The following is a 26,240-nucleotide window of genomic DNA, read 5'->3' as shown; positions in this document are numbered from 1 at the left end:
TTTTATTTTTTTTTAAATTAATTGAAATAATCATATATCAACAAAATGATAAATAAATTAGAAAAAATGTATGTCTTATTATTAAAATTCTTGACTTAAAATATAAGAATGATTTTAAAATTAAATTTTCAAATTTTATAAAAAGTTTTATTGATTATACATATAATTTTTTTAAAAAATAATTTAAAATTTTTAATCTAATAAAAAATTTAATTAAAAGGTAATTATTTCTTAAATATATAATATGATAATCGTAATCTTAAGAATTTTAAAATTTTTAAAAGATTAGAAGATTAGAATGTGTTACATGATAATTAGTAATCTCATTATATTATGTCATACATTTTTATAACGTCATTTCTAAGGCTCGACTAACTAACACACACTCTTTATGTTGCCAAGATGGATGCGAGGACCGAGGAGTTTCTAAGGCTCAGTGTGTCATGGCTGTTATGGATGCGCTTAATGTTGCCAAGATGGATGTCATGGGGCTGAGTTATGGTGGTTTCGTGGCGTACAGCATGGCGGCTCAGTTTAAGGAGCGGGTGGGGCGAGTGGTGCTGGGGTGCGCTGGAGTGAGCTTAGAAGAGAAGGACATGGAGGAAGGGTTGTCTCAGATGAGCAGTGTGGATGAGGCCGTTAGTATTTTGTTGCCTCAGAGTCCCAAGAAAGCTAGAGAGTTGATGCGATTGACGTTTCACAAACCTCCACAGACCCTTCCTACTTGTGTTCTAAATGATTATATTGAGGTCTGATTAATCCAGTTTTACCCTTTGAATTGCCTGCTTTTTTTTTTTTTAATATTTATGAGTTTCATTGAATTTAATTCATGTAATTATCTGGATCTCAATTGCAGTTAATGGCCTTGAATGCCAATAAATTTGATTTGAATGCTCTTGTGAACTCCACAGAGCAAGGAATAAGTCTAATTATGTAGTTGGCCAGAGGAAGAGAATGTTAATATCTCACTTGATTTTTTTCAACTAATTCTTGAGTAATCATGTGTTCAGAACAACATGTTCTGTTTTGGTAGATTGCACATCTTTGCAATTGAAATTGTGAGGGTAAAGACTGATTTGAGCAAGGGAGAGGACTCTGAATGCTATTCTAAATAGATATCGTTGTGGAAAAAAGAGTGAAATTCTGGATGATTAAACACAATTGATCATGTTATATGCTTCTTTCCCTCCGTTTTGAGTTGATGTTCGCTTATGCCATGCGTAAATTTTATAGTAACGCCGTGATTCCATGTAAGGAAATTCTTTTTGATGCAGAAAGTTGATTTCTTTCTTATTGTGAGAAACTGGAATATGTTCTGATGTTTTTGTTATGAAAGTTGTGTTACGATTTTGGTTCTATGGGCAGGTGATGTGCACAGAATATCGTCAAGAGAAGAAAGAACTGATTCAGGCATTGGGCAAGGATAGAAAACTGTCTAATCTTCCAAAGATAACCCAGGTTTTAGCTCCTTCTATTGTTCTCTGGTTCAACTTACTTTTTCTTTTATCTTCTTGATCACCTTCTAATGGTGTACTTTTCTCTTATGTGCAGCCTACGCTACTAGTCTGGGGAGAATATGACCAGCTCTTCCCTCTGGAATTGGCATATAGATTAAAAAGGTTAGTCTAGAATGTAGTAGCATTTTGCTCTACCTCCTCCTATTACTCCCAGTTATCTTCATCTTGTTAGTAACCCGCTGGAATGTGTTACCTGCATTGAACCTTACAGGCAACTTGAGTTGATTTGAATATTGATTGATGATTTTTCTTCTTTTACCTTTAAAGCCATATTGGTGAAAACGCAGAATTAGTTATAATGAAAAATGTGGGGCATGCACTTAATGCAGAGAAGCCTAAAGAGCTGTGCAAGCACATGAAGTCTTTTCTCATTCACACCCTACCTCCTACTAAGCAATGAAATGATCGCAAAGCAGATTGAAATGTCTGGTAACAGGGCTGAAACCCTGCTTTGATGATTCGCAGTGAGCAGATTGCCTGCTGCCACTACTATATACGATAGAAGGTTGCCTTGCATATAGATATTTTGAGTAGCTTAGCACTATATACACACTTGAGTAACTTGCTACTACAAGCTTGTTAAAGATCCAATTAAAGATTTAATTGATATTATGTTGCTGGTGGATTTGCATTTAAATTACTTAATAATAAAAATTTGTCCTGAGATATTTCTTCTTCTTTAACCTTGGGGCAACAACTTTCTGAGTCACCTCTTTACCTTATGGACAGAGTGCCTAATTATCTAGCTTTGTTTATGTATGCAACTTAGTTGAATGTGATAATCAACTTAAGCCGGGTCCCAGATAGGTTTTATTATTGTCCCCTTATACACCCCTTCAGGTGAAGCTTGTTAAACTTAGAGCATATATAAACATAGACTCATGTTATTTTGTGGTAAAATTTATTACTTTCATCTATTTTTACCTGTCGCATTTGACTTTTGCAGAAAAACCTCATTTTTATAAAAATATATTAATAATTAATTAAATTATACTTTATTTGACCTATAAATTATATAAATATTTATTATATTTAGTAGAGATAAAGAGCAAAATTAAAAAAAAAAATTAATGCTTATTGATTTCTAAATGTGACAGATAATTTTATATGAAAGAAAATTTTAAATGCAACAAATAAAAATGGATAAAAATGGTCGAAAGAGGGAGTAATTATGTAACCTCCAGAAAAAAAAAAATTTTGAATGATGGGATTGGCGTGTGACAGTGGGTTTCCCACTGTCACAGCAGCCTTTTTAATTAAAAAAAAAAAAAAAAACCTTCAAAAATCGGGAGGAGGAACCCCCCAAACCTCTCTTCTCTCCTCTCCTTCCCTTTCTTCTTCTTCTTCCTTTCTCCGGTGACCGGCCGGCGACTTCCCAAGCAGCTCCCCACCGGCCGGCGACCCTCCGGCGACCACCAGGACCACCAGAAACGGCGGCAAGAGAGGGAGAAGAGAGAGAAAACGCGCGCACAGTGGGCAGCGGCTTTCCGGCGCGATTCCGGCTTCATCCGACGTCCGATCAAGGTGATTCTGGTGGCGTTGGAAAGCTTGTTCCGAGAGCTTTCTTTTGACACCAATTTTGCAGCAAATGGAGGTCGGATGAGTGAGATATGGAGGAGAGAAGTTTCGGGTTTTTCGAGCTTTTTCGTCAGATCTACGACGATCCGACCGTTGGATCGACGATCCGAGACCACCTATGGACTGAGGAAGAGGAGAGGAACATGGTGGTATGATCAGATTCGGCAAATGTCGCCGGCGGCCGGCCACCGTGCGCGGTGGTGCCGGCGGTGGCTCCGGTGAGCTATGGAGATGGTTCAACTTCCAGAGGCTTCCTCATAAATTTTTGGAATTTTTGAGACACAGATAAACTTCGGGTAAGACAATTTCTATTATTTCTCTGTCTGCGGAGCATAAATACAGTGTTTCTTAAACAGAAAAAATTGGAGAAAAATTCTAAGAAAAATATATGATGAAAGTAAAATTATTTGGAGATATTCTATGGTGTTTGTTGAATTTTTGAGTGATTGTAGAATATTTTTGAAAAATATAGATAGATTTTAGTTAGATTTTTAGCATATGGGCATATAAGATTATTTGAAATTAAGATAATTAAATTTTATATAATTGGTTGAAGCTTGAGGATGGAAGTTTAAATATGTAAATATTTAATTGGGTTGAATTAAGAATACGTTAGATGTTGGAAACTTATGGAATCGAGTAAAATTCTTGAATAAAATATTCATGGGTGATTAGAAAATTACAATTCATTTTGCAATAGCCTTATAATATTATTAAGGACCGCGGGGCAAAATTTTAGAATTTTTAGAGCTTGTTTGAGTGGATTTTTGAAAAATGTCAATTATAGGGACTAAAACGTAATTTTTAAGATTTTGAGTATTGTCTGATTTGGAGGGCCCAGGAGGGGCCATGTGATATTGATGAGATGTGGTTGTGGAAATTGAGAATTTAGAAGTGTTATTTGAGCCTTTTTGCAAGTTGGGTAGGTCCCAGGTATAGGGGAAACTCTGCAAAGGAAATAAATGAAAGGACAACCTAAATAGCGCATAATAAAAGGAACAAAGTTAAGATATAGGGTAGGCTAAGTGTTATTTTTGGCAAGGTGAATGACAAGGATGGAGAACCCAAAATGGGACCATATTAGCAAGAATAGTGATGGAGGTATGGAATACAATAATAATGAGTAAAAAGTAGAAGGTGTGCGATGATATTGAGGACTATCTAATTAGGCAGAGAAAGAGAAGTTAGTAAGCAGTAAGTTGAATAAAAGTCAATCTAAGGGATCAAATAGGTATGATGAGAGGAAAAGAATGATAGATAATGACACAGAGGCTTTAGGTTGGACTTTTGAGATAGTGAGAAGGTAGTTAGAGGTTCGTTATGAATGTCAGGCAAATGTCTTTAGTGTGATCAACAGAATCACTTTGTAGTGAAGCAATAACGACAGGACAATAGTAGGGGTAGAACGAAAAGTGACAAGTCTGGGTGGTTATAAATCACTAGAAAGTTCAAGGATCAAATTAATGACCCTAGATAAGGGTGGAATTAGTGTTGGAAGAATCTATTAGCGAGAGAAATCCTTCAGGAATCAACAAAAGTTAAGGGCACAATATAAACTATAATAGATATGAATCATAAGTCGAGTATAAGTAAAATTAATAAATTATAAAATATTATGTCAGGAAGGACAATGGTACGATAAAGGGTTCATACAGATGATATCTTATAGGTAAAGGACAATTATGCTAGGAGATGATGAAATTTGAAGAGAGAGACCAAGAAACATAGGTTAAACGTTGTTATATGGACAATTGGGCGTAATTGAATATAAGAGGATATTTTTCTTTCTTTTCAAGTTTAGCTTGTGCTTTTGGTTCTAGAAGGTTATATAAGGAATAGAGACTGAGTCAAGGAGACCGAGTTATTTGAGAGTTTGGTAGGCACCAATTCATATACAATTTCCTGATATGAGAATGACAGTAAGTGCATACCTAGTGTTAAGTATGAAAGGACGATCAGAGTAATGACAGGAGTTAAATTGAGTTAGCTACTAAGGCTTGCGACTGTTTTAAACCATGAGCTAGATGAAGTACTATTTATGGATGAGTTTCAATAGATGAAATTGTTGCTGATGGATAATTTGAGGTTGAAGTTTAGAAAGCTATGGGCAGTATACGTGATTATATTAAGGAGAATGAACATGTGAAGTATATTGTTTAGAATTAAGGCATGGCACACATTTTCCATAGCCGTGTTAGTTCAGATGGAACTTATAGTTTTTGGGGCTCATATCCATCCAGGATAAGTAATTTCCTACTAAGGCTGGTAGGGAATGATAATGTTCTGATAGTTAAGTTGGAAAAGGAGATACAAAAAGAAATTTCCATAGGTAATTATAAGTGTTACATAAGGTGAAAAATGTGCTGGTTGGAGTAAATCGTAAGGTTAGAATTCCCGAAGTAATAGAATTAGTAATCAAGATAAGACTAAGTAATAAAATGAAAGTTAAAGTTGATGATGGAATGGACATCCTTGAAGGAAAAAGTATAAGAACGAGAGAAAACAAAGGTTAAAGAATAAGTACAGTAGGTTGGAAAGATATCAACAATAGTAGAAACAGGAAAAGGGAAGTGGATAAGATGCAAAGGACAGGAAGAAAGCTCGATAGAGCCAGTTATAATGATGAGGATAAGGAGGAATAGGTATGCTAGGAACACACTAAGGGATGTTTAAAATAAGTTATTATGAGATGATAGATTAAAGGAGTAGTGGAGCCTCGATCTGAGTGCCAATGTGTCAGAAGTAGGCCACATACTAAGAAGCTAAAGGAAGAAGTCTGGATATTTTCATTCCAGAGAAGGAGTGAGAATTGATAAAGTCGCATGGATTGAGTTGTCAGGGAATATAAACACTTTTGTTACCTAGAAGGAGAGACCCAGTTTACTTTCCAATGTTGATAAATGATACACTTGGCCCTTGGAGGAGACTCTACCTGACTAGTTACATAAGATGGATAGAGGATTGGTCTAAGTACCTTAGTAATGACACAAAAGAGATTAAGAATTTGAAGTAGCATGGGATTGAGAAGATTTATAGGTGTTGACCACTGAAGTCATAGGAAGAGTAAAGATCTCGAACAAGATGCCTAGATTAGGTGCTACAGGAAAGCTACTCATAGGATACCATGGAATAAGGAACATAAGTTATGTCATTGGGGAAACAGAGATTATTAAAACAAAGGAATGATGACTGAAGTCACCAAGAGACATGTTGGGGCGTAATAAAAGTGAGGTAAGCACCAAAGTTGATTGAAGTTATGAGACATCAAGTCAAGAACAGTGAGGTATAGCGAATACTTGAAATGTCAGAAAAATGGTCAATGAATAGTTACAAGATAAAAGCCCTCTAGAAAGAGATGATGACAAATAGGACACTATAGTAGAATCAGAGAACAATAGAATGTCATATATAATATACGAAGAGTTTGAAGAATAAATGTTTTATCAATTTCTGCATAGCTGGAGAAGTAATGATTGTGCTTGTTCTAATAATCTTCTTTTCCTTATCTCTTGTTTATTCGAAAATTCGAGGACGAATTTTTCTTAAGGGGGGAAGAATGTAACATCCAGAAAAAAAAAAATTTTTGAATGATGGGATTGGCGTGTGACAGTGGGTTTCCCATCACGTGCTAATTAAAAAAAAAAAAAAACCTTCAAAAATCGGAGGAGGAACCCCCAAACCTCTCTTCTCTCCTCTCCTTCCCTTTCTTCTTCTTCTTCCTTTCTCCGGTGACCGCCGGCGACTTCCCAAGCAGATCCCCACCAGCGGCGACCCTCCGGCGACCACGGGACCACGAAACGGCGGCAGAGAGGGAGAAGAGAGAGAAAACGCGCGCGATGGCATTTGCTTCCGTAGCGATTCCGGCTTCATCCGACGTCCGATCAAGGTGATTCTGGTGGCGTTGGAAAGCTTGTTCCGAGAGCTTTCTTTTGACACCAATTTTGCAGCAAATGGAGGTCGGATGAGTGAGATATGGAGGAGAGAAGTTTCGGGTTTTTCGAGCTTTTTCGTCAGATCTACGACGATCCGACCGTTGGATCGACAATCCGAGACCACCTATGGACTGAGGAAGAGGAGAGGAACATGGTGGTATGATCAGATTTGGCAAATGTCGCCGGCGACCGGCGGCCGGCCACCGTGCGCGGTGGTGCCGGCGATGGCTCCGGTGAGCTATGGAGATGGTTCAATTTCCAGAGGCTTCCTCATAAATTTTTGGAATTTTTGAGACACAGATAAACTTCGGGTAAGATAATTTCTATTATTTCTCATCTGCACAGAGCATAAATCTGATGTTTCTTAAACAGAAAAAATTGGAGAAAAATTCTAAGAAAAATATATGATGAAAGTAAAATTATTTGGAGATATTCTATGGTGTTTGTTGAATTTTTGAGTGATTGTAGAATATTTTTGAAAAATATAGATAGATTTTAGTTAGATTTTTAGCATATGGGCATATAAGATTATTTGAAATTAAGATAATTAAATTTTATATAATTGGTTGAAGAGGATGGAAGTTTAAATATGTAAATATTTAATTGGGTTGAATTAAGAATACGTTAGATGTTGGAAACTTATGGAATCGAGTAAAATTCTTGAATAAAATATTCATGGGTGATTAGAAAATTACAATTCATTTTGCAATAGCCTTATAATATTATTAAGGACCGCGTGGCAAAATTTTAGAATTTTTAGAGCTTGTTTGAGTGGATTTTTGAAAAATGTCAATTATAGGGACTAAAACGTAATTTTTAAGATTTTGAGTATTGTCTGATTTGGAGGGCCTAGGAGGGGCCATGTGATATTGATGAGATGTGGTTGTGGAAATTGAGAATTTAGAAGTGTTATTTGAGCCTTTTTGCAAGTTGGGTAGGTCCCAGGTATAGGGGAAACTCTGCCGGATTTCCGACATGAATTAGGCTGTCTATTGCCTCTTTAGAGTTTTATCTTAACTTAGTACTAATAAATTTATAATTTAATTATTAGGTGATCGAGGTCGGCTATTTTTCTGCATCCAGCAGCCACAATAGTCATCGGTGTACTGTAAGTAAAATATTAATTTTAATTGTAATTTCGATATTATTATATGTTCAAGCATGCCCATGCATCACTTATATGCATATTTATGTAGTTAAACTCTAGGCACGATTTATGTTGCATTCATAACTGTTAACGTGCCATGGATGTTGTTGTGGTAATTTGGAGCAGTGTGCGTGCGTTGGCGTGCGTGTGATGTGGTGTGGACTATGGACAGGACGGGTAGTCACGGCTTGAGTTCTTCGCTGGGACCCGATCCTTCGGGGGGTAGTCACGGCTTGAGTTCTTCGCTGGGACCCCCGATTTGGTTTATTAAGCGAAAGTCCGGTTTGAGTTCTTCGCTGGCACCAGGTTGGATTTAAGAGGGCTGTATAGGGGATCAGCTCCCATATATTATGATTGATGTTACAGGGTGCGTGAGTGCTCCAAATTACCTTTTTGATGTTATGATGTGAAAATGTTGTTGATGTTGCATTTCACTCTACAGGGTGCATTAGTTTTAGATAGTTATAGAGATTATGGTTAAAATTGATATTTTACTCTCTGAGTCGAACGCTCACTCCTGTTCAATATTTTTCCAGGCCACAGGAGGAGTTATTTTACAGAGTAAACTGTTTTCTTCCTCGCAGGTTTAACGTAGATTATTTAATTATTTTACTATCTTTTCAAAATTTAAAATTTAAAACTCCGCATGTGTTAGTAATAGTGTGGACCTTATTAGAAATTGTGTTAATTTAAATTTTTGAGATTTATAAATGAAGATTTGTATGGTATTTAAACAGTTTATAAATGAGGTAACAGGATTGAGCTGGGCTCCCTTGATTTTAGTTTTCTGAAAAGTTCTGGGCTAAGTTGGCCCAAAATGAATTTATAACAGTTTAATTTAAATTATCTTATATGCATATTGGGTCTAAATTGTGGGTCTGGTTATGGATTTGAGGAATAGTTAGGCTTACTACGGGCCTCGGGGGCTTTAAGCTGGCCCAGGTCCTAGTGCCGGTCCGGCCCATAGGTTGGGTCGTGACAAATTACCAGGGTGCTAGTCTCAAATTCCGCTTCCAATCAAAATCAAATAAACCCAAAATAGAAATTTCTCTTACTTTATAGTCTATAAGTATTACACTAACCTTCCTAGTGCATATATGCTCGTCCCTTTCCACCTTTATTCCTTCTAGTCTTTGTTCTTTGAAGCTCTACCAAATGTGGCCTAACTTTAATGCCTTACAACTTTCACTTACCATTACAAAGGGTCATTTCTTAGAAAAAGATCACACCAATCCCACAGAGAGGAAATCCAAGCATCATCTAACAATAAATTAAGTTCCCTGTACATATATATATATATATATATCAAGTTGCTCAAATGAAAATTAGACCAACTAAAATCCCCAACCAAATCCTGCCTGCAAAAACAGTGAGCAAGCAATAGAATGAGATAATCCATTAGAATTAAGAAAACAAATCCAGCTTTAATTTACTTTCTATGGTTGCAACTTTTGCTTTAGAAATGTCCTTTTTTTTCCTGTGACACCCCTTACTCGTTTACAGTGTAGCCGAGCAAGATATGCCACTCAGTGTGCCGGAGCACCAATTTATATTTCTATTACAATTTATCCCTTTTAATTAATTTGTTTACAATTTTTGATAAATCTAAATTTTTACGCAATTTTTATAGAAAATCTGACAAAGTGCCGGCTGTAAATTAGAAAAACAGTTCTTCTGAACCTGTTTAAAAATACTTCCAATATAATTTCCAAATCAAAACTCCATTATACACATTTCAAGTCAATCTCAAATCACAACACTATTTTCAGAAATTTTTCTTTTCTGTTCACATCATCACTGGATGCTCATTCATAAATATTTCTCAACATAATATACAGAAAATTTCAATAATATGAAATTTCATATATTTACATCATCAAATAATTTCAAGAGTTTACAGTTACAATCCCAAAACTAATACAAAATACAAAATACAAAATGCTACCCAAAATCCTAATGTCCTACCATATGCACTGCAGAGGTGAAGTGACTCTGGACTCCGTATGCAGCTCTGAATGCTCACCCTGTCTGATGTCTGCTGGGCTCCCAGCTAGGTCTCTAGTACCTGCACGTGGCAAAAGCGACGCACTAAGCAATTCTGCTTAGTGGTGACAATATAAAATAAAATAAAATAAAATAAGCAGGCAGAATGTATGTTTACATTTTTTTGGTAGACTTAATTTCTGATATTATTTACAGTATTATTCGATTTAAATTTGGTAAGATTTATTAACATTGCCCGAGTAACCCATACTAGTCGACTGGACTGGATAAACGGGTAAATTGGCACTGGATACTAAGTACCTCAGACCATCACACCATCGATCACATTGTGTCTCCCGGTGTGCAACAGAACAGTTAATAAGCTGTAATAATTAACAGGGATAAAACCCGAGTGTAACAACTCAAATAACATAGCTAAAGGCTATTATGTCACAGAATGGCATGGGAAGCCATGAAACACAGAATGGCATGAAGCCATATGCAGTACTGCTAACAGAACCCTATTGGCATGTCAACCTATCCAAACTAATCTTGCTAGGTATACTAGGGCATTTTACACTTTTAAGTTTCACAATTTTTGAAATTTAAGTTTTAGTGTTACTATTCCATTCATTAGTCAACAAAAATGTTGACTTTTGCATAGGCAATTGGTACATTGGTTCTAATACTCTCAACATACCACATTTTGCATTTTAAATTTATTGGTATTGATTGCCAATACCATTTCTAAACTTAATGTCAATTGGACAGAATTTTCAATTTTCATGCTTTGTTTTTACTGTTCCACTAGTCATTTTTGCAGTAGGAATTTGATAAAATGATCAACATGAAAGTTGTTCCTTATTTTGTCTAGTTGCATTTCCTTTTTTGAATCACTCCATTTGGAGTTTTGTAGCTCTAGTTATGGCCCAAAAATCACAATTGGCCAGATTAAAATTTTGTCCAGAATTTCTGGATTGACCAAATCTATAGTGTTAGGAATAGTGACTGCAACTCACTTTTTGAATATGTTCTGGTCATAATTTGGGTTGGGTTTCTTCATGAAAGTTGTTGGTTTATATCTCAGCTTATTGCTGGTAAAATTTCGGGTCAATTGGACTTTTCTACACTGAGTTATGGCCAAATGACTAAATACTGTTCATTTGGTCACTTTGCCCAGGCAGAATGCAGGTCACTCGGATTAGGGCAAACTTTTGGTCAACTTGGTTTGGTTTTCTGGGCATAATTTCTTCACCAAAGTTGTGCCATTATGTGTCTAGTTTCATGTCCAATTGGCCTTGCACCAATTGAACCTCTACAATTCAAGTTATTGCTGCCCAAACCTGCTGGACTCATGCCCAGTCCTGCAGGTCACCAAGGGCAGCCACACCAAACTCCAATCCCACTAAACAATGCACTTCATTTTTTATTAAAACAATAACAAATGGTCACTAATTGACCATTAAAACCTACTTTCATTATCACATGTTCAAAGTCTCATTTTTCACTCCAAACCCTAACTCAAATATCACAAACCATGCATTATTATGGCATTTCATTACTCCACTTACAAGATGCATATTAAGGGCAGCCATACTAGCCTTTTAACTTAATTAAAATCATCATAATCTTGCCTTAACCAAGGCTGCCGAAATTATGGGTTGGCATACAAATGGTATTCAACAAATTTTCTTTGTAATTTGCACTCATACATAGTCCTTAACATGAATTTAAGGTGAAAACTAAGGTTAGGTCACTAACCTCTATGGAGTGAAGTTTCCCCACTTGCTAGGATTCTTGTTTTCCTTTTCTTTTCGCTCCCAAAAGAATCTCCAAGGTGTAAGAACACTTTTTTGTGTTGGGAGTACTAGGTTTAATGGGGTAGAAGCTAGTGAAATCAAGCTTTCAAAAGCTTGAAAATGGGTGGCTATGGAGGAGGGTCACGACAAAGAAGAAAGAAGAAGAAAGAGTTCTGATTTTTTTCATTTTTCTAGCCCATTTAATCTCTTTTAAGTAAAGTTATGCCATGTGTCAACATTGGATTGGTTGGGGAAATTTTAATGACATCCTTATGATGTCATAATGCCATTTTCTCTCATTTTCTTGTCTATTTAATTGCAATTAAATTTTTAACAACTTTTATTCATATTTTATGTTATATAAATTATTTATTTAACTGGACGAGTTGGCCAAAAATAATCTCTGAAGACGAAATGATCAAAATGCCCTCCGTTTGGCTTAACGAGCCAAAATTGTCTGTACCGATTGAAAAATTTTTCTAAGCATCTTCTTGGCATTCTAATGCCATAAGAACCTCAATGACTCTTCTCTGAAGTCTCAAAAATTATTTTATAATTTTTCCCCCTGGTCTAGGCTCCTAGTTGCGAGAACCGCAACTTATCACTAGGTTACCCATCGCTAGGGCACCGACTCATTTAACTTGATTGTATTTTATTTCTAAAATTTTTTCTAAATTTTTCTTATTAATATTTGAGTTAATTATAGTTCCTCACTTTAGTTTAAATATTTTTTCAGATGTTCTAGTTGTCCGGACCGACACTGGTCACCGGAACAGTAGAATGTACGGAGTTGCTACAAGGAGGGTGTTACAACTCTTTCCCTCTAAGAAAAAATTTCGTTCTCGAAATTTACCTGATGCAAACAGTTGAGGGAACTGTTGCCTCATCGTCTCTTCACTTTCCCAAGTTGCTTCTTCAGTGTTGTGGTGCCTCCAAAGCACTTTCACCAATGGAATTTGTTTATTTCTCAGTTACTTCACTTTCCGAGCTAGGATCTATATAGGTTCTTCTGTATATGTCAAGTCCGATTGGATTTCAATCTCTTCCATGGAAATGACATGTGAAGGGTCTGACCGATATCTTCTCAACATAGAAACATGGAATACATTATGGATTTTATCTAGTTCTGGTGGTAAAGCTAGCTGATAGGCCACTGGTCCCACACGTTCAATGACTTCATATGGGCCAATGAACCTAGGGCTTGACTTACCCTTCCTTCCAAACCTTAGTACTTTCTTCCACGGTGAGACTTTGAGAAACACTTTATCGCCAATTGCATACTCTATCTCTTTTCTCTTCAAGTCAGCATAAGATTTCTGTCTATCTGAGGCAACCTTCAGGTTAACTTTGATTATCTTCACTTTCTCCTCAGTCTGCTTCACCAGGTCTGGTCCTACCAGCTTATCTTCGCTCAATTCAGTCCAACACACTGGGGTTCTACATTTCCTCCCATATAGTGCTTCATATGGAGCCATTTGAATACTAGCTTGGTAGCTATAGTTATATGCGAATTCTGCCAGTGGGAGGTATCTGTCCCAACTCCCCTCAAACTCAATGACACAACTTCTTAGCATATCCTCCAGGATCTATCACATAATTCACATTGTTACTATCATTTCAATTTATTAATTGCGAAAATTCAATTAGTTTCTAGGTTTACCTGGATTACTCATTCTGACTGTCCATCTGTCTGGGGATGAAAAGCCGTGCTAAAATGGAGTTGTGTGCCTAAGGCTTCTTGCAACTTTTTCCAGAATCTCGATGTAAACCTTGGGTCTCGGTCAGATATGATGGAAAGTGGAATTCCATGCAGTCTAACTATCTCACTGATATACAATTTTGCTAACTTCTCCAGTGAGTAGTCAATCCTAACTGGCAGAAAATGTGCTGACTTCGTCAATCTATTCACTATCACCCATACTACGTCATGCTTCTTTTGGGTGAGAGGTAGACCACTAACAAAATCCAAAGTGACCCGGTCCCATTTCCATTCAGGTATGCTTATAGGCTGTAGCAATCCTGATGGAACTTGATGTTCTGCTTTAACTTGCTGACATGTCAAACACTTAGTCACATAGTCAAATATATCCCTCTTCATACCAGGCCACCAATAATGAGGCTTCAAATCATTATACATTTTTGTGCTTCCCGGGTGCATAGCATAAACACTAGTGTGTGCTTTTTTCAGAATACTAGTCTTCAGTTCCCCATCATCTGGTACACACACTCTTCCTCTGTAGTACAGACACCCATCTGCTTTTACCTCATAATCAGCTTCCTTTCCCTCTGAAATTTTACCCACAATGGTCATTAATTTTTCATCTGCCCTCTGCCCATCTTGTATCTGCTGTAGCAAGGTTGGCCTCACTTGCAACTCAGCCAAGATAGCTCCATCTTGAGCTAAGGACAGACAGGCATTTAGTGATCTTAAAGCTGTAATGGACTTCCTGCTCAAAGCATCAGCAACTACATTTGCCTTCCTAGGATGATAATCTATCACACAATCATAGTCCTTAAGGAACTCAATCCATCGCCTCTGTCTAAGATTGAGCTCTTTCTGGGTTAGCAAATATTTTAGACTCTTGTGGTCTGTATAGATGTAGCATTTTTCACTATATAAATAATGCCTCCATATCTTTAATGCGAAAATAATTGCTACTAACTCCAGGTCATGAGTAGGGTAGTTCTGTTCATGTGGCCTTAACTGCCTGGAAGCACAGGCGACCACTTTTCCCTCTTGCATCAATACATACCCTAGCCCATTATGTGAGACATCACTGTAGACCACAAAGTCTTTTTCCGACACTGGCTGTGTTAACACTAGTGCTCCTGTCAACATAGCCTTCAGCCTCTCAAAACTGGCTTGGCACTTGTCGTTCCAGTCAAATTTCACATTCTTGTACAACAACTTGGTCATTGGAGCAGCTATAAGAGAGAATCCCTTCACAAATCTTCTGTAATACCCAGCTAGCCCCAAGAAACTTCTGATCTCAGTTGTATATCTGGGAGGCTTCCATTCCATCACTGCTTCTACCTTTTTGGGATCCACTCTAATCCCCTCACTTGATACTATGTGTCCAAGAAAGGAGATTTCACTCATCCAGAAGTTACACTTGGACAGCTTAGCATACAGCTTCTTTTCTCGCAGGGTTTGCAGAACAATCCTCAAATGTTCATCATGTTCTTCCCTGATCTTGGAATACACCAGAATATTATCAATAAAGACCACTACAAACCGATTTAAGTATGGATGGAAGATACGGTTCATAAGGTCCATAAATGCTGCTGGTGCATTTGTTAACCCAAACGGCATCACTAAAAATTCATAGTGCCCATACCGGGTTCTGAATGTAATTTTTGACACATCTGCATCCTTTACCCTTAACTGATGACACCCTGATCTGAGATCAATTTTTGAAAATATATCGGCTCCCTTCAACTGATCAAACAGATCGTCAATTCTAGGCAACGGATATTTATTCTTCACAGTTACTTTGTTCAACTGCCGATAATCAATACACAATCTCAAAGTTCCATCCTTCTTCTTCACAAACAGCACCGCAGCTCCCCATGGTGACACACTGGGGCGTATAAACCCCTTATCAAGTAGCTCCTGCAACTAAGTTTTCAACTCCTTCAATTCAGTGGGTGCCATCCTATAAGGAGCAATTGAAATAGGTGTTGTACCCGACATTACCTCAATAGCAAACTCGACTTCTCTCACTGGTGGTAAACTAGGAAACTCTTCAAAAAATATATCTGGGAAGTCTTTTACTGTGGGTATATCACCCAGGTTTGGCTTAGCCTGCCTAGTATCAACCACGTGTGCTAGATAAGCTTCACAGCCTTTTTTCATCAATCTTCTTGCAATTGTGGCTGAGATAACATTGGACAGGAAATCTATCCTTTCACCCACAACAGTAATCTCATTACCCTCAGAAGTTTTCAGAGAAATCCTCTTTAATTTGCAATCAACTATTGTCTGATGACGTGACAACCAGTCCATTCCCAAAATCACGTCAAACTCGTGGAAGGACAATTCAATTAGGTCTGCTGAGAAATCATACTCCTGAATCCTCAACGGGCAACCTTTATACACCTTATTCACTACAACACTGTGGCCTAGTGGATTTGTGATCAGAATATCTTGATCACTCTCCTCTACTGGAACTCCCCTCTCTACGGGTAGTTTGATGCAAATGTAGGAATGAGTGGATCCTGGATCCACCAATGCATTCACAGAAGTGTTGTAGAGGGAAAACATACCTCTGATGACATCCGAGACATCTTGCTCTTCTGAGCTCTGATGGCATAAGCCCTGGCAGGTACTCTAGTGTCTGGCCTCTCAGCTGACTCGGATGCAGGCCTCAGTGGTGGACCAGCTGCCTCAGATTTACTGGGCTTCCTACCCCTTGTGGTGCAGGAGCAGGTCTGTCAGCTTGTGTTGGAGCAACTGTAGTAGTCCTCTTCGAACAATTCTTGATCTGATATTCTGTAGATCCACACCGTAAGCATGCACCGGTCACTCGCCAATAATCCCCCTTATGCCACTTCGCCGACATCTTGTGAGCGAGAAGATGTTGGGGCTGGTCCCTAAACACCGCCCCCGGAGCGCCCACCGATGGTGTAGACGGCCTCTCCTAGGTGTGAATTGTGGTGCAGGCCCCGAGGCCGACCACGACCTGTGGTGGTCCTGAACTCTGAGCGGGAGGACCCTTACTCTTCTTGCTGGGAGCAGAAAATGTACTGGACTGACCCGAACACCTCATCTGCTGTCTTTCCCTTCTATTTTGTTCATTTATTCGGACCTTTTTCACTTTTGATGCAGCATCTACTAATTTAGCAAAATCCGTAATCTCCAATGCTGTGATCATGACTTTGATATTGTCATTGAGTCCTTCTTCAAACCTTTGGCACCTCTCTACCTCTGTAGGGACTATCTCCCTCCCATATCGGCTCAGTCTGACAAACTCACGCTCATATTCCACCACTGACAATTGCCTCTGTCTCAGACTGATAAATTCTCTTCTTCGCTCTTCTAAATACACCTTGCTAACATATTTCTTCCTGAACTCTGTGAGGAAGAATTCCCAGGTGATCCGTTCTGGTTGCACCTCACTGGTTACTGTGTCCCACCACTGATATGTATCATCCTGAAGTAGGGACACAGCACCCACCAGGTTCTGCTCGGGGGTGCAGTTTAGCTATTTCAGCACTCTGATGGTTCTATCCAACCAGTTTTCTGCGGTCATGGGATCATCCTCCCTCTTCCCAAAGAAGTCTATAGCCCCATGCTTTCGCAGTTTCTTCAGATGAGATTTCTGTGGTACTGGCAGAGGTTGTGGCTGTGGCTGTGGTTGTGGTTGTGGTGGTGGAATTGCCCCCATCATTTGCCGATAGAATTCAGTCATTTGCTGAAATAGAGCAAACTGAGGTTGGGCAGGTGCCTCAGCTGCTGTTGGAGTAGATTCTCCCCTGCCCCCAGATTCAGCCCTTGGTGGAGCACGACTCTCCACCTCTTCATCAACTGCTCTTTGCGAAGCAGGATCTATATCCTATTCAAAATAAGAAAACAAACAGATCTGCATCAGTGTCACCTCAACACTTACAAATGCAATGCAATGGTATGCACTCTATCTAGGCCCAGAAACGCCTAAACTGATGCTCTGATACCACTAAATGTGACACCCCTTACCCGTCTACAGTGTAGCCGAGCAAGATATGCCACTCAGTGTGCCGGAGCACCAATTTATATTTCTATTACAATTTATCCCTTTTAATTAATTTGTTTACAATTTTTGATAAATCTAAATTTTTACGCAATTTTTATAGAAAATCCAGCAGAGTGCCGGCTGTAAATTGGAAAAACAGTTCTTCTGAACCTGTTTAAAAATACTTCTAATATAATTTCCAAATCCAAACTCCATTATACACATTTCAAGTCAATCTCAAAATCTCAATCTCAAATCACAACACTATTTTCAGAAATTTATCTTTTCTGTTCACATCATCACTGGAAGCTCATTCATAAATATTTCTCAACATAATATACAGAAAATTTCAATAATATGAAATTTCATATATTTACATCATCAAATAATTTCAAGAGTTTATAGTTACAATCCCAAAACTAATACAAAATACAAAATACAAAATGCTACCCAAAATCCTAATGTCCTACCATATGCACTGCAGAGGTGAGGTGACTCTGGACTCCGGATGCAGCTCTGAATGCTCACCCTGTCTGATGTCTGCTGGGCTCTCCAGCTAGGTCTCTAGTACCTGCGCGTGACAAAAGCGACAAGCTAAGCAATTCTGCTTAGTGGTGACAATATAAAATAAAATAAAATAAAATAAGCAGGTAGAATGTATGTTTACATTTTTTTGGTAGACTTAATTTCTGATATTATTTGTAGTATTATTCGATTTAAATTTGGTAAGATTTATTAACATTGCCCGAGTAACCCATACTAGTCGACTGGACTGGATAAACGGCTAAATTGGCACTGGGTACTAAGTACCTCAGACCATCACACCATCGATCACATTGTGTCTCCCGGTGTGCAACAGAACAGCTAATAAGCTGTAATAATTATCAGGGATAAAACCCGAGTGTAACAACTCAAATAACATAGCCAAAGGCTATTATGTCACAGAATGGCATGGGAAGCCATGAAACACAGAATGGCATGAAGCCATATGCAGTACTGCTAACAGAACCCAATTGGCATGCCAACCTATCCAAACTAATCTTGCTAGGTATACTAGGGCATTTTACACTTTTAAGTTTCACAATTTTTGAAATTTAAGTTTTAGTGTTACTATTCCATTCATTAGTCAACAAAAATGTTGACTTTTGCATAGGCAATTGGTACATTGGTTCTAATACTCCCAAAATACCACATTTTGCATTTTAAATTTGTTGGTATTGATTGCCAATACCATTTCTAAACTTAATGTTAATTGGACAGAATTTTCAGTTTTCATGCTTTGTCTTTACTGTTCCATTAGTCATTTTTGCAGTGGGAATTTGATAAAATGATCAACATGAAAGTTGTTCCTTATTTTGTCTAGTTGCATTTGCTTTTTTGAATCACTCCATTTGGAGTTTTGTAGCTCTAGTTATGGCTCAAAAACAACAACTGGCTAGATTAAAATTTTGTCCAGAATTTCTGGACTGACCAAATCTACAGTGTTAGGAACAGTGACTGCAACTCACTTTTTGAATATGTTCTGGTCATAATTTGGGTTGGGTTTCTTCATGAAAGTTGTTGGTCTATATCTCAGCTTGTTGCTTGTAAAATTTCGGGTCATTGGGCCTTTCTACACTGATTTATGGCCAAATGACTAAACATTGTTCATTTGGTTATTTTGCCCAGGCAGAATGCAGGTCACCCGGATTAGGGCAAACTTTTGATCAACTTGGTTTGGTTTTCTGGGCATGATTTCTTCACCAAAGTTGTGCCATTATGTGTCTAGTTTCATGTCCCATTGGCCTTGCACCAATTGAACCTCTACAAATCAAGTTATTGCTGCCCAAACCTGCTGGACTCATGCCCAGTCTTGCAGCTCACCAAGGGCAGCCACACCAAACTCCAATCCCACTACACAATGCACTTCATTTTTTATTCAAACAATACCAAATGGTCACTAATTGACCATTAAAACCTACTTTCATTATCACATGTTCAAAGTCTTATTTTTCACCCCAAACCCTAACTCAAATATCACAAACCATGCATTATCATGGCATTTCATCACTCCACTTACAAGATGCATATCAAGGGCAGCCATACTAGCCTTTTAACTTAATTAAAATCATCATAATCTTGCCTTAACCAAGGCTGCCGAAATTATGGGTTGGCATACAAATGGTATTCAACAAATTTTCTTTGTAATTTACACTCATACATAGTCCTTAACATGAATTTAAGGTGAAAACTAAGGTTAGGTCACTAACCTCTATGGAGTGAAGTTTCCCCACTTGCTAGGATTCTCGTTTTCCTTTTCTTTTCACTCCCAAAAGAATCTCCAAGGTGTAAGAACACTTTTTTGTGTTGGGAGTATTAGGTTTAGTGGGGTAGAAGCTAGTGAAATTAAGCTTTCAAAAGCCTGAAAATGGGTGGCTATGGAGGAGGGTCACGGCAAAGAAGAAAGAAGAAGAAAGAGTTCTGATTTTTTTTCATTTTTCTAGCCCATATAATCTCTTTTAAGTAAAGTTATGCCATGTGTCAACATTGGATTGGTTGGGGAAATTTTAACGACATCCTTATGATATCATAATGCCATTTCCTTTCATTTTCTCTCTTTTTCTTGTCTATTTAATTGTAATTAAATTTTTAACAACTTTTATTCATATTTTATGTTATATAAATTATTTATTTAACTGGACAAGTTGGCCAAAAATCATCTCTGAAGACGAAATGACCAAAATGCCCTCCGTTTGGCTTAACGAGCCAAAATTATCTGTACCAATTGAAAAATTTTTCTAAGCATCTTCTTGGCATTCTAATGCCACAAGAATCTCAATGACCCTTCTCTGGAGTCCCAAAAATTATTTTATAATTTTTTCCCTTGGTATAGGGCTCCTAGTTGCGAGAACCGCAATTTCTCACTAGGTTACCCATCGCTAGGACACCGGCTCACTTAACTTGGTTGTATTTTGTAACACCCCAAAATTTTAAATTTTATGAGCATTTTTGGTATTTTAATTTTATTAAATTTTTGGAATTTTTTTTGAGATTTTTCGGATTTTAAAAATCGGGTTCGATTTTCGGAAAATATAAACTTTGATGATTTTTAAAAATTAATTTAAAGACCACGTGACAAAACTAAAAATATATTTGGAGTCTACGTATTTTTCTGAGTTTTCTGAAATTTTTTCGGAATTTTTGGACCTCGTTTTCGGTCCCGAGGCAGAGTAAAAATTCAAAATTTTGTGTTTCGAATCGAACCGGCCGAATCGAACCAGACCGGATCGGACCGGCTCCATTCCCTTTTTCTTTCTCCCGCGCCCGTCGTTCCCTCTCCCTTTTATCTCTCTTTTCTCTCTCCTCCCTCCCCTGCCGCCGGCCAGCCACCTCCCCCTGCCACCCCACCGGCGCGCCACCCACCTCCCAGCCCGGTAGTGGCGCCCGAAGCACGGAAGCCGCGTAATTCCTTCCCTCGCGCGCGCGGCGTTTCGACTTCTCCGGCCAAAATCCGGCCGATCCGGCCACCAATCGGACCGAGTCTTGTGTCTAAAATCATCTACTCGACGAGAGCTTTCCATAAACACCAAGAACACCGAAATCCATCGAGCGGTTTGTCCGATTTTTGCTCGGGAAGATTTTAGCCCATTTCGACTTTTAGGCTAGATTTCTTGAAAACCGTGAATCCCACGAGAAAACCGAGGGTACTAGCACGCTCCACTCGTCGAGAGCTTCTCGGCGACATAAATTTTGAATTTTTTCGACACCGTTTTTCAGTGGGTCCCACGGAACTTCGCAGTGTTTTTCCGAGCATTTAATGAGCTTAGAAAATTCTGACAAATTTATTTACTAACCCCCGTGTTATGGGCTTCGTGTAGGTATCCTCAATTCGCGGAAATTCGACAGTTGACCAAGATGCGTGAATTTCCGGCATGCAAACCGTTCTGGAAAAGTCTCCGAATTGGATCGAGGTTTTGGCTATCCCCCTATTGTCAGACGTCCCGAGCGCGTTCCCGAAGTCGGAATCGGCAAAGGTAAACCCGAACCTTGCTTTTTCATAATTTTCTAGTGCTTAAATAGGATTAAAAATCCATAAAATATTCGTGGTAGCTTAGAAAATTATGATTCTTTTTGCAATAGCCTAGTAATATTGCTAGGGACCGCGGGACAAAGTTTTAGAATTTTTAGAGCTTGTTTGGGTAATTTTTGCAAAAATGATCAATTATAAGGACTGAATTGAAATTTTACATATTGTGATGGATGACTGATTTGATGGGCCCAGGAGGGGCTGTGTGATGTGATTGAGTTGTGGATATATGGATTGTGAGTATAGAAGTGTGTTTTGAGCCCTTTTGCAGGTTGGGTAGGTCCTAGGTATAGGGGAGACTCTGCAGGATTTTCGGCACGACTTAGGACGTATTGGTCTTTTTCTTTGTTTGTATTGAGTCAGATTTATTAAATGATTGTAATAAAATTGTCAGGTGAGCCGGGACAGCCTTCTTCCTCCGCCCAGTCGCCACAGTGACCGTTGTCCAGTCTGTGAGTAAAATATTAATTTTAATTGTAATTTCACTATTATTATATGTTCAAGCATGCCCATGCATCACTTATATGCATATATCTATGTAGATAAACTTTAGGCATGATTTATGATGCATTCATAACTGTGAAAGTGCCATGTATGTTGCTGTGGTAATTTGGAGCAGTGTGCGTGCGTTAGCGTGCGTGTGATGTGGTGTGGACTATGGATAGGACGGGTAGTCACGGCTTGAGTTCTTCACTGGGGCCCGATCCTTGGGGGGGTAGTCACAGCTTGAGTTCTTCACTGGGACCCCCGATTTGGTTTATTAAGCGAAAGTCCGGCTTGAGTTCTTCGCTGGCACCAGGTTGGATTTAAGAGAGCTGTATAGGGGATCAGCTCCCATATATTACGATTGATGCTACAGGGTGCGTGAGTGCTCCAAATTGCCTTTTTGATGTTATGATATGAAAATGATGTTGATGTTACATTTCACTCTACAGGGTGCATTAGTTTTAGATAGTTATAGAGATTATGGTTAAAATTGATATTTTACTCTCTGAGTCGAACGCTCATTCCTGTTCAATATTTTTTTCAGGCTACAGGAGGATTTTATTTTGATTAACCTGCTTTTCTCCTTCGCAGGTTGTTTATCAATATTTGTGTAATTTTATTTACTCCTAGAATTTCCGCATGTGTTAGAATTATTTATTTGGTTATGGTCTGTAATATTATTATTATGTTGGACCTGTAAACGTATAATGATATGCATGTTTGATGGATTGGATGAGGGAGCTGAGCTCCCATTTATTTTTTATGAGAATATGAGTATGTGGAGGGTGAGCTGAGCTCCCCAATTGAGTATTTATTGCAGGTCGGGTGAGTCGAAAACTCCCCGTTGGAAAGTCCATTTTATGGCCGGACTCTGTCCGTTTGATTTCTTGAAATTGGGCCCAAATGGGCCTTAGAGTTGGGTTAATGAACAGTTAGGCTTACTACGGGCCTCGGGGGCTTTAGGCTGGCCCAGGTCCTAGTGCCGGTCCGGCCCATAGGTTGGGTCGTGACATATTTTATTTCTAAAATTTTTCCTAAATTTTTCTTATTAATATTTGAGTTAATTATGGTTCCACACTTTAGTTTAAATATTTTTCCGGACATTATAGATGTCTGGACCGACACTGGTCACTGAAACAGTAGAATGTACGAAATTGCTACAAGGAGGATGTTACATTTCCTATCCAAAAGAATTCGCCTTTATGCTCCAATATTGATAGACAAATCACAATGGCATATTCTTCCTATAAATAACAAAAATGCTATTATTGGATTGCAATGCCAAATAAGAATCTATTCATCATCTACACTTTAATCTTTGCCATATTCTTAAATATTAAGTTAATTAAATTATTTTATGATAATATGATTATGGGTCAATATGTGATTTAATTTTTAATTATTCTTTCATATTCATATAATAATAAATAAATATGAATATTATGAAGTGATTAATAATTTATTTATTTTACAGATAAATCTATCTAATTATAAATTAAGTTCAAATAATACAATTTTAAAAAAGAGTATTCCTTAAGTAGATTTAATTTATTACATCATTTGTAGACTAAAAGTAATTAAATTACCCCATATCATTCATATTATATTTATAATTATATAAATATTGAAAGATAATTGAAAATTAAATCACAAAACAAAATAAATCAAGTGGACTGCACAGCATAAAAAAATAATAATAAAAAAAAGAAACACTTTTTGCATCAAGGATACATCTATTTGAGCAATTTGAGCAATATTTCTTTATAAATTCTGTAGATGCATATATTTAAGAAACTAATATAGATACATGGTTGCAGGAAATTATGATACTTACAGTAGATAACCCATTAAACGCAATCGAATATAAATCAACCTGAAATCCTCGCAAAGACCATAGAGGAACTTGACATGGTGGTTGGCAAAGATAGGCTTGTGTAAGAATCTGATATCCCCAACCTTAATTACGTCAAAGCCTGCGCAAGAGAGGCCTTTAGGCTCCATCCCGTTGCACGCTTCAATGTCCCTCATGTGGCTATGGAAGACACAGTTATTGGTGATTACTTTATTCCAAAGGGTAGCTGGGCCATTCTTAGCCCCAACGGGCTTGGCAGGAACCCAAAGACACGGCCTGATCCACTCAAGTACGACGCGGAAAGGCATTTGATTGAGGGAGAGGTGATGCTAACTGAGCATGACTTAAGGTTCGTAACTTTCAGCACTGGAAGGCGTGGATGCGTAGCAGCTTTGCTTGGAAGTGCCATGATTACGATGTTGCTAGCCAGAATGCTTCAGTGCTTTACTTGGACTCCACCAGCGAATGTTACCAAGATTGATCTCACTGAGACCCTCGATGAGCTTACTCCTACTACACCCATCTCTGCATTTGCTACACCCCGTTTGGCTACTCATCTCTACCCTACTTCACCTTGAAAGAGAGGGATGAATCTGAGTTCTTAGAACCTTTATGATATGCAAAAACAAGTAAAAATCATTTAGTTATGTGTAATGTAATTAGCGGGGTAAGCTTACAAACTGCTTGTTATTTAGACTTCTAAACTCTCAAAATAATATTTGTGTGGCTACTTCTTCATCTTGTATCTTTTGCAATTGCTCCTTTTCCTATATAAAATTGCCTTATATAAAGTCTTATTTCCCACCTGTATACTGTTTTCCATTTATCTTAGAAGAATAGATGGAGACCCTAATAAAGGTAAAATTATTGAGTGAAATCAATATATTTATAATGAATTTATTAAACTTATTAATTATTGTAAAATTCACTTTACTTAAAAGAAGCTTTTCGAAATGAAAAATACACATATTATTCTTTCTATTATAGCCTAGTATGAAATAATTATCTAATGAATCTCATGAAATAATTTTTCATGTGCTTATTTAAATTATTAAATTGCTTATATGGTATAGATTCTTTATTTTAAAAAATTACATATGAATGCTGAACAGGTTTTTTTTTAAGGTGTTAAATAATAATTCAAAATTTTAAAAATATAGCTACTATAATTACAAGAAATATTGAAAGTTTTACCTTAAAAATATAAAATTTGCTATCATAAATTTATTATAACAATATATAAATTACTATATGTTAGTGTTAAAAAATTATAATAGCAGATATTTTATAATAAAATTGTAATTACTTAAAAAATTTATTGACAATAATTATTATTATCTCTAAAAATTTATTAACAATAAATAATAATTATTGTCATTTTTTTTATATATCAGTAACAGTAAATGTTTATATTGCTACTATAGATTAATTTTATAGCAACAAAGTTAATGTTATTGTTAATTATAGTGTAATTTTTTGAAGAAGATTATACATTGAAACATAGCATATAATTATATAATAATAGTATGAATTTTTTAAATAAAATATTTATCATATACACTAACAGTTAGAGGGTTTTACGTGTATATTTCGATACAACTGACATCTGTTAAAAATTTATATGCATAATTGAAAAAATTAATATGTTTAATTAAAAAATTTTTATTTGTAGGATAATTTATATTTTAATATTTAATATTTTATGAAGTATACAATTTAATTCATATATTATCAAAATCAAAAAAATTAATTTTTCACTTTATAATCCATCAACAAAATAATTCATATCATGTCATTAAAGTAAGTTTTAATTTAAGGGCAGTTTCAAAAATTAAAAAATTATCCTATAAATTTGATGTATTTTTTAAAAGAAAAAAATTGACTATATACCCTTTATAATTTTAAATTTAAGATTTTAGGAGTTTTTTTATCCTTGTGTATACCATTTGTTTCTTATTAATATTTTTTTCCTCCCCTATAGATTCCTAGTTTCACATCTTTTTTAATTGAAATAATTAAATTTCTATCATTTTAATGAAACTTACACTTAATCATTATATTTTTTAAAATAAATACTTTCTCACTTTTTAAATTATATATATATATCTACTAGACATATGTGAGTGTGATAAAATATATTTAAAATTAAGATGATTAAAATAATTTTTT

The 26,240-nt window shown here is 36.9% G+C and overlaps 2 protein-coding genes and 1 long non-coding RNA gene across 3 annotated transcripts; all 3 read left to right on the top strand.

Annotated features, from left to right (window-relative positions):
• The first annotated feature begins 244 nt into the window (after window positions 1–244).
• Window positions 245–2,200, top strand: LOC131181420 (uncharacterized). The gene is made up of 5 exons (XM_058149476.1): window positions 245–253; window positions 366–749; window positions 1,366–1,458; window positions 1,552–1,619; window positions 1,785–2,200. Exons 1-5 carry the CDS (start codon window positions 245–247, stop codon window positions 1,915–1,917), a joined length of 687 nt encoding a protein of 228 aa, XP_058005459.1. The 3' UTR covers window positions 1,918–2,200.
• A 610-nt stretch (window positions 2,201–2,810) lies between these two features.
• Window positions 2,811–8,963, top strand: LOC131181581 (uncharacterized). The gene is made up of 3 exons (XR_009150119.1): window positions 2,811–3,391; window positions 8,079–8,135; window positions 8,711–8,963. It is a non-coding gene; the product is annotated as an uncharacterized LOC131181581 (long non-coding RNA).
• Window positions 8,964–24,089: 15,126 nt separating this feature from the next.
• LOC131169197 (valine N-monooxygenase 1-like) lies at window positions 24,090–24,677 on the top strand. The gene has a single exon (XM_058150561.1). It carries the CDS (start codon window positions 24,254–24,256, stop codon window positions 24,647–24,649), a length of 396 nt encoding a protein of 131 aa, XP_058006544.1. The 5' UTR covers window positions 24,090–24,253; the 3' UTR covers window positions 24,650–24,677.
• The last annotated feature ends 1,563 nt before the right edge of the window (window positions 24,678–26,240 follow it).

The sequence above is a fragment of the Hevea brasiliensis genome, chromosome 7, assembly GCF_030052815.1.
Source record: "Hevea brasiliensis isolate MT/VB/25A 57/8 chromosome 7, ASM3005281v1, whole genome shotgun sequence".
Taxonomy (NCBI): domain Eukaryota; kingdom Viridiplantae; phylum Streptophyta; class Magnoliopsida; order Malpighiales; family Euphorbiaceae; genus Hevea; species Hevea brasiliensis.
The sequence above is the reverse complement of the archived record's forward strand: the minus strand, read 5'-3'. Positions and strand labels throughout refer to the sequence as shown.